We start from the raw sequence: 12,459 nt of genomic DNA on the forward strand, positions 1-12,459 counted from the left end.
GTCTCTCTCTGCCGTTAGAAACAGAGCGCGCAGACTCAGAGTTAATGCAAGTGCACGCACGGTAATAATGCTTGCAGACTTGAAACATTCATATTTAATATATTTCAAATCAGCAACAAAATCTGAGGTGAACTGTCACATGAACGTTTAAGCATATTTTAGGTTGATCCAGCTAGCACGCATGTGCAGTCTCAAGCGCGTGTCATGTTTCTATGGCAACCAGTGAGGGACACCGCCAAACCGCGCTTTACATTTTCTCCCATTTTTATAATAATATAAATGAACCGTTTAATCTTAAAGTTTTAGTGTTCAGATTCAGACTCGACGCAGAGCAGAGAGCACAGAGATGATAGCAAACAAATAACGTCAGCGGCCATGGCACTGAACGAGCAGTCGTTATTATAGTTAAAAATAGTTGAAGTTATTATGCGAGTTTGCGTGTCAGAATGTACATGTGTACAGTTGCATTTGTCATCCGTCACCGTGACATCAAGTGGACTTTTGAAGCTGAAATAATGAGTGGATTAAGCTTGGACTTGGAATAACGAGAGGAATAACATGGATAACTTTCTTGTCGGAGGATTGTAATGCATCACAGGCAGTCAGGTACAAGGAAGAGAGACTACGGCTCCTTAAATTAGGTAAGACAAAAAGTTGTATTTTTTCGCAATAGGTTTATTGACTTGTAATAGCAATTTAAGGTGGAATATGTGACAATCGGGTCCAGTCAGGTCTGTGTCTTCCCGGCGGGTTCGGGTCCAGCTTTCAAATAATAGACGGGTCCGGGTAGACATTTCTCGGATCTACACGGGTCAGGGTCCAGCTTTTGAAATAATAGACGGGTCCGGGTCGGTTCGGTGTAGTACATTACGGGTCTCTTTCGGGTTCGGGCATGAATTTTTGGACCCGTGAAGACCTCTAATGCATACACGCCCCCCCCCCCCCCCCCCCCCCCCCCACCCCCCCCCCCCCCCCCCCCCCCCCCCCCACATATGGACATTTTGGCTGCAGGTAAATTATATTTTTGAATAATTATATGTATATATATACAGTGACAACAGGGTCTTATTAGCACGGTTGTTAACCAGAAAAATTACAAATGTTAACCAAAAGGTTGCCGACCCCTGCCATACATATAGATGATAGTAACAGCTATAAAGTATGGTTAAATAATTAGTTCATTATTGCTGGGGACCAGCCCACTGGTTGCAGTATCAGCCAAGCTGCCCCTCTAAAAAATAAAAATGTAACCATAAAAGTGATGCGTTATTGATGACAAACAACCAGAGGCTTATGAAGACACCTCACCTTAGTGGTTTATGCTTTAAAAGGAACAGTGTTTGGTGTTTATTTGAAATGTAATCTAAGCTTGAATAGTGCCTCTGACTAAAACGCTTTAATTAGGACAGTGCTAATTGCTAATTTGCAGTGCTTGAGCCTCTATTGGCAGTAAATGAAAAGCTCTAAGTAAACATAGCATGTGAGTGTTTCTGAAGGCTAAATATGGGTCAAGCAGCAGCTTTTTGTCTGGAAAAATAGCAAGTTTGAGTGGGTGTAAAGGAACAGCCTGATTTTCTACACATTATGGAGTATAAAGTGTCAGCTGTCAAGGATAGTGTGTAGTGTTGCTAATTAAAGCTAGACAAAGCATTTAAGCTAAAATTGAGATATTAGCTATGGGCTAAGATGAGTTTTGTGAAGAATCACCTCCTTCTTGTCGCTTAAAATCAAATGCAGAATGTTAGTTCATACTGCATGATGAATCTGACAGTTTGAACTACAGCCACACATGGATTCCTGTGATTGTCAAATCACGGCGGATCTGACTAGATAAACTAAGATTTCTGATAATGAGAAGAACGTTCTATAAGACGTATATCCAAATATATGTCTTCTGCACAAGCAGCATTTCTGCTGCCATTATAGCCGGACCCTCTTTTCCTAGTTTACAGACATGATTTAAATATGCAAAATCAAATGACGGGACATTAACCGTTTCCATCCAAATCAAACCAGACAGCTCTGAATATAATTCCTAATTCCAAAGTCCTTTTAATTCACTTGATAATCAAAAACTAGGCATTACCATATATCCATTCCATAAATTACCCTATTTTTGGGATAGTCCACCCTAAAATTTTACATTTTGCAATCATTTACATCCTATATGACAAAAAGAAGAATTTTTTATTTTTTATTTTTTCACACAATGGAAAGAATTTACATTTTTGGGACAGCTATCCCTTTAAAACCGTTTTATTGAATTTCCAGCAAAAACAATTAAATTCTGATACTAAAAAACTTCCCTATGAAAAACTATGTTAAAACAGTAGTATTTTAGAATTCACAGCATTCATTAAATAGTAGATGAGAAGTACTTGGATGACATACTACTTCCAGTAAGATTCTGAATTGAACATCTGATGAACACTTTACTATCCCCTGAGGCCATGGGAGAGGGTTTGTGAATTGCAAAGAAGCAACACAGCTGATGCCATAGGTCACATGACAGTGACAACATTGCTGATGTAGTGCATCCATGTTTCATTCATAATCCAGACCTTCAAACTGTACTTTCTGAACAGGCATGAAGTTCTTATTTATTATATGTGATTTGTGAAACAGATTATGATACAAGATTTTGTTCATATTGGACACATAAGATCTCATGTTCAACCATACTTTTTCTCTCAGGTTAACAAAAGTTTGATTTAGAATCTGTATTTTTAAGAAGCCCTGCTTGTATCTAAATTTCTCATTTTTTCTTTAGGAGTCAGTTGTCAAAGAATGGAATTAGGTGTGTTTTCATCATTGCGTTTACGTGTGTGTGTGTGTGTGTGTGTGTTGGAAGACTCTTGCGTATTATCTCTGCTCAGTTATATGAGGCGCTCAGTTATGTGAGAGTGAAGAGGAAGTGTTGTTTCCACGTCAATAGAACATATCTGATTCTGAGTGTGTGTGTGTGTATGTGTGTAATTTAGAATGTATGAGCCAGAGCTCATCAATGATTTACACTAAGACGTTAAAACATGTTTGATCTTCCTGGAGGAGGGGCAACATTTCCTCAAGCTGAACTCTTCTCTTGAGCCACACCGATCTGTCTCTAAGTGGCCGCACCCCCTCCATCCTTCTCTCTTCCTGCCCTTTTATTTTCTATTTCCCTCCCTCCCTCACTCCAGCTCCCTGTGTCTCGTCTCTCCCACAGTGGCTACATTTGTTCACATGTTCTGCACTATCCATCTCCTGTGTCATCCCTGTTTGATGGCTTTCAGATGTTGCTTTCATTTGTATATCCTCTCTTATTTAATTTCTTTTCTTCTCATCCTCAATTTCCTGTTCCCATTCTTCTGTTGTTCCATTTTTTCCAGTCCCTCGTCTTATGTTTATCACCTCCTGATCAGTCAGTGGAATGGGCATGATGGCTAGCCGTTCAACAATAATTGAATAAATAAGAGTGGTAAACTATTTTTAACTATACACCGTTCTTTTGAAATTTCTATTCACCTAATACTAAAAATGTATCACAGTTTGTTCAAAAATCTAAAGCAGCACAACTGTTTTCAACACTGATCAGAACAAGAAATGTTTCTTGAGGACTAAATCAGCATATTAAAACTTTCTGAAAAATCATGTGACACTGAAGACTGGAGTAATGATGCTGAGAATTCTGTTAAATATTTTATTTCACAGTATTATTGTTTATTTTTGTTCATATAAATGCAGCTTTTAATACTTTTGATACTTCTTTTAATGTAATTCTTTTTAGTGTAATTGTAGGCAATGAATTATGAGACACAAAATCACAGAGAGAGTTTTAGCATTCTAGAAGCATGCTGTATTTCAGAGTAAAGGCCCTTTCACATGACTCACATCAGCTTTGCCCAATGAAATGAACTCTAGGAGCTATTACCTTCAGCGGCACACTGCGTGCCAGTCAATGCATCACTCAAAGTACAAACAATTTAAAACTTGACCCTGTTTGCCGTGACCTTTTAAAGCACAGCCAGTGATTACTGGAAAATTCACGTCATGAATGCATTAAGTTTGTGATGTTTGTACATGCTTCAGCATCTCTAATGATTAGGGCTGGGAGTCGATTCCAAAAAGAATCGATTCCTCGATTCTGGGGCGTTGGGAATCGAGAGTCGATTCCAAAGGTTGGAATCGATTCCATCAAGGGGAGTCGACTCCTCATTCAGAGTCTTTTTCAGTTCAACAAAGCTTATCAATGGGAGTCTCTCAAACGGAAGGCTACATCCGACAAAAGCTGCACACATTTAAATTCACGAAAAAAGAAAAGAAAAAACAAAACAGAAAGAAAACGAGTCGGTACTGATCAATTGAATTTTAGGATGTAGGCTAGCCTTCCGTTTCAGAAGCACAATTCACCAAAGCCATAATTACAACAGTTGTGAGATAAAAGATTATTATATATATATATATATATATATATATAAAACGATTCAGAGGTTATTTTACGGTAGAACTGGCTTGTCCACAATTTTGAGCGGTTCATGACAGAATAGATCATGACGTCAATGAGGGTCTTGATCTTATTACCATCTAAAATACTATTTTTAAAAACATTTCTATCAGCCAATGATAATTATAAAAGAACACGTCACGAGCATAGATCAGTGGCCGAGAGCGCGCATCTGATTGAAAACTGAAAAAACAGAAAAATCAGAAAAAAAAAAACTGGTTATTTAGTTTAAGTGTACAGTTTGTTAATATTGTGCAAAGTATACAAAGTAAACTTCTTCATTCAGCTCAACTGTGCACATTTCTTTTAGACACTTCATGTCTCATTTAATATATGCGATAAACGCATGTCCCTGCTGAGCTGGGCTATGACTAATTTCACGAGCAAAGCTGAAAAAACAAAACTTTTCATATCATCATTTTTTTTTTACAATTTTTTTAGCTTCATATTATATGAAGGATACATTATACGACCTATCCTGCAGTCATCATGATGTGATTTGGCGGTTCATCTTAATCCAAAAAAAAAAAAAAAAAAAAAAAGAATTGAAAAGAATCGAAAACAACAGTGAGGAATCGATTCTTGGAATCGATTCCAGGACCAGGAATTGGAATCGGAATCGATTCCAAAAATTGTGAAATCGAACAGCCCTACTAATGATGCCTTTTAGAGTTTTAAAAGCAATGAGATATTTTTAAAAACTGTAAAACTTCGAGGAGATTTTGAATTCCTCCTAATTTCATTTAATTCAGTTATATTTACCTTAACATTTCCAACAAAAACAACCCAGTTCTTAAATTCATGTACATTTAAATTAATCTGAATCCATTTTTGACAAGTGTTTTTTTTTTTCTTTATGCAGTGTATTAAATCAATTGCCATGCCCCTTTCATATTCTAAGCTTAAGCTTAAATACATGTTTTCGCTGTTTACTGTGTGCGCACTCCTCCTTTCTTGGTACATGCAAGTAGCAACCTCATAGAATTGGCCTTTCGTGACTCTATCTGCAATGCTTTTCATGTGGTGGTCAAAAGGGCACATGATGCTTGCACTAAAGCCTTGATGTGAGTAATATGAAAGGCTGATATATGAAATGGAAAACCTGCATACTATTTTCTGAATACTGCACAGTAAGCCTATTACAAAACAAGTGGTAACTGAAGCAGTTGCCAGTATTTTTTTTTTTTTTTTAAGTACTAGACCACTAGGTGTTCCATTCCAAACATAGTCTCTCCCTCTCCATTCCTTGTTTCACATTCATTTGATCGGCTGAACTTTTCTAATATTTCAGAGTAGATATATCATCCCTCCCTTCAGAGCATCCCTCCCTCTATCTTTCTTCTGTTTCTCTCTCCTGATCTTTCCATCACCCCATCCAGAATCTCTTTTTAATTAGCCATGCTCTAGAGTGAAATTCTTCATCCTGCATTCACTTCATAAGTACTACTGGCATATTCACATCTATCAGGAGAGGCAGACAGAAGCTGCTGTCATCCGAACTCAGTATGAGCATTTGTGTGTGTGTTTGTGTGTGTGTGTGTGTGGATGTGAACAGACAAAGCGAGATATGAGATCATTATTGTAATGCTCTGTATTAATTAGAGATAAGTTGCAAATACTCACCATCATCCCCTGATCCAGAGCCAGCATCTACAAAGCAGAAAAACAGATGGTCAGGAACACAAGCATCAAACGGATTTCATTGTATTTTTGAACCAATTCTAAATGCAACTTACAAACAAAAAGACAATATATCTGATAATTAGGTTGCACGCTCATAGATACAAAAGGTGTTTGTCTGCAACACTGTGGCAAAATCGTCTATCAACACATAAAACCAATCTGGCCACCTGAGTCGCTGCTTCTGCAGATCATTTGCATTAAATTTAAAATTTTGTGATCATCTACCCAGCCTGAACAAGAACTGAGAACTAGTGGGTGAAAGAACTATAAGAACTATAGAGTGAAATGTATACATTAGAGTGGAAAGGGAGGGTGGAATGGAAAAGGAGCTTGGCTGTCACCTCATTTCCAATTTTTAACACTTATAAATCGGCCCTCCGGCTGCATCTGTACCTCTCAAAATATAAATAATGGAGTTATTGTGGTTTCACTTGAGGTGAAAACAAAAAGTAGCCCCGAATAACCCCACTTTCTCTCTCTCAAGTTCAAGGGCACAGCTGCTATGACTAGACTGTACTGTGCTCTCTCGCTCTCAGTCTTTCTTGCCATCCACCCCTGGGCTCGAATGCAGCTTTGGGAAAATCTGACATTCATCAATTTGTTATGATGGAGAGGAGCAGCTTATAGCTCTGTGCCCTCCCATCAATCACCCCACCAATTATTCCCCGCCCAGAACAAATATAAATCTTCGTTTGAGATGGCCACAGGACGGCGAGGCCTTAATGTGTTATTCCTTTCATTCCGAACTGTGCCTCTCCTGCTCCTCCGCAAAAGTACTTTTCTTAATAGGTATTTTTGTCTTGTTTTTCAGTAAAAATATCTCAACCTCTCTAAGTAAGGGGTAATGTACAGCCAGCTCGTCACTATTGCAAAATAATACATTTTAGCTTAATAATTGATGTTATTCTATTAATAAAATGTAATCTATGGAGATTGCAATAAAATTAATAATATAAACACAATTTTTAAAAGGTGGGCACCATTTAATTTAATTAATCTTTTTAGGCAAGTACCAAATATGTGTGTCATGTAATTAAATATTTTAATATGACAGAATCTGAAAGTTCACCCAAAAATGAAAATTCTGTCATTCCAAACCCGTAAGACCTTCATTCATCTTCGGAACACAAATTAAGATATTTTTAAAGAAATCGGGGAGCTTTCTGACCCTGCATAGACAGCAATGCAACTGAAACGTTTTATGGCCGAGAAAGGTAGAAAGGACATCATTAAAATAGTCTAATGTGACATCAGTGGTTCAACAGTAATGTTAAGAAGATGCGAAAATACTATTCGTGGACAAATAAAACAAAAATACAGATATTATTAAGCAATTTTTTTTCTCTTCCGGGTGGGTGTTTTCCACCATTCATGAGAGTACCATGATGCATGCATGTGCATTTGCCTGAATTTGTAATAATTTAAATAAAAAATAGCAATATTTTTGTAAAATCATTTTTATTTATGGGTGGCAGAGGGGTGGTTTGCCCAGGGCACCATACAAGAGAGAACCACCACTGGTCAATAATATTATGTGGACACACATATACACACACACACACACACACACACACACACACACACACACACACACACACACACACACATATACACTTACTGGCCACTTTATCAAACTCAATGCATTTAGGCATGTAGACATGGCCAAGAAAGTCTGCTGAAGTTCAAACTGAGCATCAGAAAGGGAAGAAAGGGAATTTTTGTGACTTTGAATGTGGTATGGTTGTTGGTGTCAGACATACTTGCTGATGTCCTGGGATTTTCATGCACAACCATCACCAGGGTTTACAGAGAAAGGTCCAAAAAGAGAAAATATCCAGTGAGCAGCAGTTTTATAGGCACAAATGCCTTGTTGATGCAAGTGTTCAGAGGAGATTGGTCAGACTGGTTCGAGCTAATAGAAAGGCAACAGTAACTCCGAGGTATGCAGAAGAGCATCTCTGAACACACAACCCATCAAACTTTGAAGCAGATGGGCAACAGAAGGAGAAGACCATACCGGGTGCCACTCTTTTCCACTACGAACAGGAAGATGAGGCTTTTTTTTTTTTTTTTTGCTTTCAATTAATGCAAATCTCTGACTTACTATCTACAAGAATAAATGATGTATGGTGTACGTGAGTCAATCAAGCATGTTCAACAGCATTTTTGTATTGAAACTGTTACCAGCATGCTTTGCATGGAACTTTATGAGAACAGTAAAAAATTATAAATAATGTGTTTTTCAGAAGGATGAGAAAACAGATTGACATTAGTGTTTAATATCCAATTTTGTTGGGATTTAGAATGATTACAGTTAGACTGGGTAACTATTTGTGGTGCAGAGTGCAGTTAAGGAAAAAAAAAACTAACAATTTGTTAGCTAGCTAGCACAATGTTGTAATTCAGTAATGTGATGCAACACATAAGAACCTGAACAAATGAATCCTGTCAGGGAAGCATATAAAATCACTTTGAGACTACTTTGACTAATTGTGTCACTTCATTGCATGATGTCAAAGTAACATGGACAAATTATGTTTGTGTAACATAGATGATTCATGAGGAACCGTACACATGATTAAATCATGTAAATTCGTTTCAAAAACAAGATAAAATAAAAGAACAGATTAAGCAAATTATATTTTGCAGTGTCCCCTTCCTCAACCTTTCAGTTTCTCACTTTCACTTGTTCTCTTTCCCAAACTTCTTTGTCCCCTGCTGGGTCACAGGTAACACAAATAGTCTGAGCTATGCAGATGAGACTGAGGTTGTTCATATTCATGAGGCTGTGGTTTTAATGAGGGACTCAATTACAGGTTCACATTACTCTGAACCTGTGACATTTCGGCTGTCTGAAATAGGAAGAAAGAGAGAGGCAGGGGCTGTATGTATTCGGCATCTCATTTCTTCATTTTCAATCTCCAGATCATTCCTTGTTCCCTTTGCTGATCAGACCAATCCCTGATGCAGTCATGATCTTCCATAATTAGCCTAATTATTTGTCTGGGTCTGTCCTTCTGGTATTATATCAGACTATCTCTCTCTCTCTCTCTCTCTCTACCCATTGCTCTCTCAAACAGCTCTGTGGGGAGCGTCTAGATGTTCTGATGGATTTTCCAAATGTCTTTTCCGATTTCATCTTCCTCCAGTACACACACACACACAGAGGGGCTGATTTATAACTACATCCTCATCTTTCTCTTCTTTACAAGCAATGGGTGATCAATTTGAGAACAGTGTGACCTGTGTTTATTCTGTCTCCAAACACACACTCAGATTCGTGCATCCCCATATAGCACACACAATGATTTGTGGTTTGTGAGGAAATGTAGCCCTTCTCTGCATCACACACAGACACACACAGATGGCTGTTCTTCTACCATGGTAGGGACTCCACATTTCACAATACACTTTTCTTTTTCTTTTTGCTAGATATGTTTGTAAAACTATTATCTAATATAAAATCTACCTAGCCTTAAAAGTAGTTTGTTTTAAACACATCTAATGTCCCCCATTACTACATTTTAAAATGGGAATTATGGCCTGTTTGAAATCTACTAATCTTCAGTTCATTGAAGAAAACAGACATTTTTAACTGAAGCATTTAAATGTGTCTCACATTTTGCATTATTTTTCTCCATTATAAAACCTTTAATGTTCTTTAAAATTGCGAGACACAAAGCAATAACATTATTTGAACTCTACAGCATAGCAGGAAAGTAAATTATCTTATTTTATATTCTCATTTTTTACACACGTTTGTAGTGTTGACTGATTTAACCCTATTACCCAAGGTATTGCAAGAAAACAATTATCAGACAAATGTTTTTCTACAATTCAATTTAGGGACTCTAGTGAAAAAATAGTATACTTCAGTACAATTTATTCATATGTACTTTAGAATAACTAAATATATTTGCTGCACACTATGGTATACTTAAAGTCTGCTAAATTGGAACAACTAATTTTATATTAAATACATTTTAGTTGTGCAAAAGCAGTGCTGGAGTTCAACTAATGTTGTATTAAATATACTTGTTTGTGCTTAAGTGGAACTATTTCAATTATACTTAAGTACACTTTAAATATCCACTCTTTTATTTAATTTTTGAAATGCAGAATTCATTCAGCATGGAATCTGAGGGTGCAAATAAATAAATAAATAAATAAATAAACAATTATATTGAGAAAATCGCCTTTAAAGCTTTCCAAATGAAGTCCTTAGCAATGCATATTACTAATCAAAATTAAGTTTATATATGTTCACGGTAGGAATACAAAATATCTTTATGGAAGATGATGAAATTACTGAAAAGGTAAAGTTTATAACTATACAAAGTACTGCATCATTATGAATTATGATTATAATAATTTGAACTCAAAGCATTTCTATAATATTTTTATACTCAGCAAGTAGAACTCAAATACAATATATTGTATTGTACATTTAATCATAACAGGTCAACAGAGGATTCAACTAAAATAAATAACTGAAGTATTACTTCAATATTTAACTAACTAAATAGTTTTATTTGTAAATCCCCCATTGTTACATTTGTGCTGCAGGCAAAAGTTGTGTTTGGAAACTCTGCCCTTACAGCACCTGTGAGCAGAAACATACTGGATGTTTCAATTCATACCTCACATTTTATTTGGTTTACCCAAAAAGAAAGTCTCATCTTAAAAAAAAGAAAAAAGAAAAAAAAAATTACACAGCATCATCTTAAAATAATTTAATCATTCTCAGATTTGAAATACATGGTGAGACTTGTATCTTTAGCTGCAGTGAGTTTCTAGACTCTAAAGGTTTCTTCTGAAAAATGTGCCAAATCTGCAACACAGATTCCCAATAGTGTGCACTCTACGATGTTTAGCAAAAGTGCAGCAAAAACGATTGTTGGTGAATTTCAGAGCTCATGAATGTATAAGGTGAGGAGAGACTGACTTATCAAGCCCCCTTCACTGAACATACTGTAGCCTATATTTAGGCCGATGTTAAAATCACATTATTAAAATACTTAAGACACTTTTAAGGGGTGAAGGAACAAACAATTATCAATACACAGAATGTGATATTGTCTCTTGTGCCATAGTCTTAGGTGAGAAATCATACAGCGGCCTTGTTTACTTGTGATATTAAATGATATGACAACATACAATACAAACAATGCCAACAGACCTACATTATATGACCTTCATACAGCTACAGGATCATAAGATGTGTTGATTCATTCATCCCTTATCAACACTAGTTTTTAGGCTGAGTGAGCATGGACATGCCATTGGGGTTATGAAGTAGTATCCTCTTTCAAAGGTTCCATCCAGTTAGTTTATATGAGTATGTATGTGTGAAAATAATTTTTAACAACTTTCAAACATGTTGTAAAGGAATTAAGAACCTAGCCAGTATACTTTCTTAAAGATGAATATATATATTTCATTCTTCACCAAATGCATTTGTAAAAAGTATAATATTTTACAAATGAATTTGTAGTGCACTAACTTTGTGCTTGATGAAAGCATGAAATAACTACATTTAGAATGTATTTTCAGTTAGTATAGACGTCAATCTATTTTTAGTATACTTATCATGGATTAATTTATTTTATATACAATTAAGTATATTTATTTTTAACTGGGGGAAATATACACTAGAATGTTCAAAGGTTTGGGGTTGGTCAGATTTTAAAAAAAATAACAATTATAATTTAAATGAGTCTCATGCTCACCAAAGCTGATTTTTTTAGAAGCCATTATTCTAGTCTTCAGAAATCATTCTAATATACTGATTTGGAGCATAAGAAACATTATCAGTGTTGAAAACAGTTGTGCTGCTTAATATTTTTGTGAATTTTTTTCTGAATTTTTTGATGAATATGAAGGTTTAAAGGACGATGTTTATTTGTTTTTTTTAAACATTATAATGGTCTTTTATGATACTTTAGATCAATTTAACGCATTCTTGCTGAATAAAAGTAATAATTCCTTTTAAAAATCATACTGACCTCAAATCAAAAATTTATCTGATATGATGCTTATCTTTGTGAACACACACACACACACACACACACACACACATCAAGGTAATTTATATTTGTATTCAAAAATAATTCTATACCTACACCTGAATGTATGCCTTAAAATGAATATTTAGATATTAATTATTATATATTTATGATAAAAGTATGCTAATCTAGAGACAGAGGACAAAAAGAGGACATAGAATCTGGACCAAAATACTTTTTGTGTGTGTGTGTGTGTCTGTGTGTGTGTGTGTGTGTGTGTGTGTGTGT

General features: G+C 35.9%; 1 protein-coding gene across 3 annotated transcripts in view; it reads right to left on the bottom strand.

Moving 5' to 3' along the window:
- Positions 1-12,459, bottom strand: part of LOC109064095 (tomoregulin-2-like) — a 72,775-nt gene that overhangs the window by 21,589 nt on the left and 38,727 nt on the right. For all 3 annotated transcript variants that reach the window (XM_042757792.1, XM_042757790.1, XM_042757791.1), the window contains exon 4: positions 6,107-6,133. In XM_042757792.1, the coding sequence (XP_042613726.1) occupies positions 6,107-6,133 (27 nt within the window). The remainder of the gene's footprint in view (positions 1-6,106; positions 6,134-12,459) is intronic.

The sequence above is a fragment of the Cyprinus carpio genome, chromosome A6, assembly GCF_018340385.1.
Source record: "Cyprinus carpio isolate SPL01 chromosome A6, ASM1834038v1, whole genome shotgun sequence".
NCBI classification, from domain to species: Eukaryota; Metazoa; Chordata; class Actinopteri; order Cypriniformes; family Cyprinidae; genus Cyprinus; species Cyprinus carpio.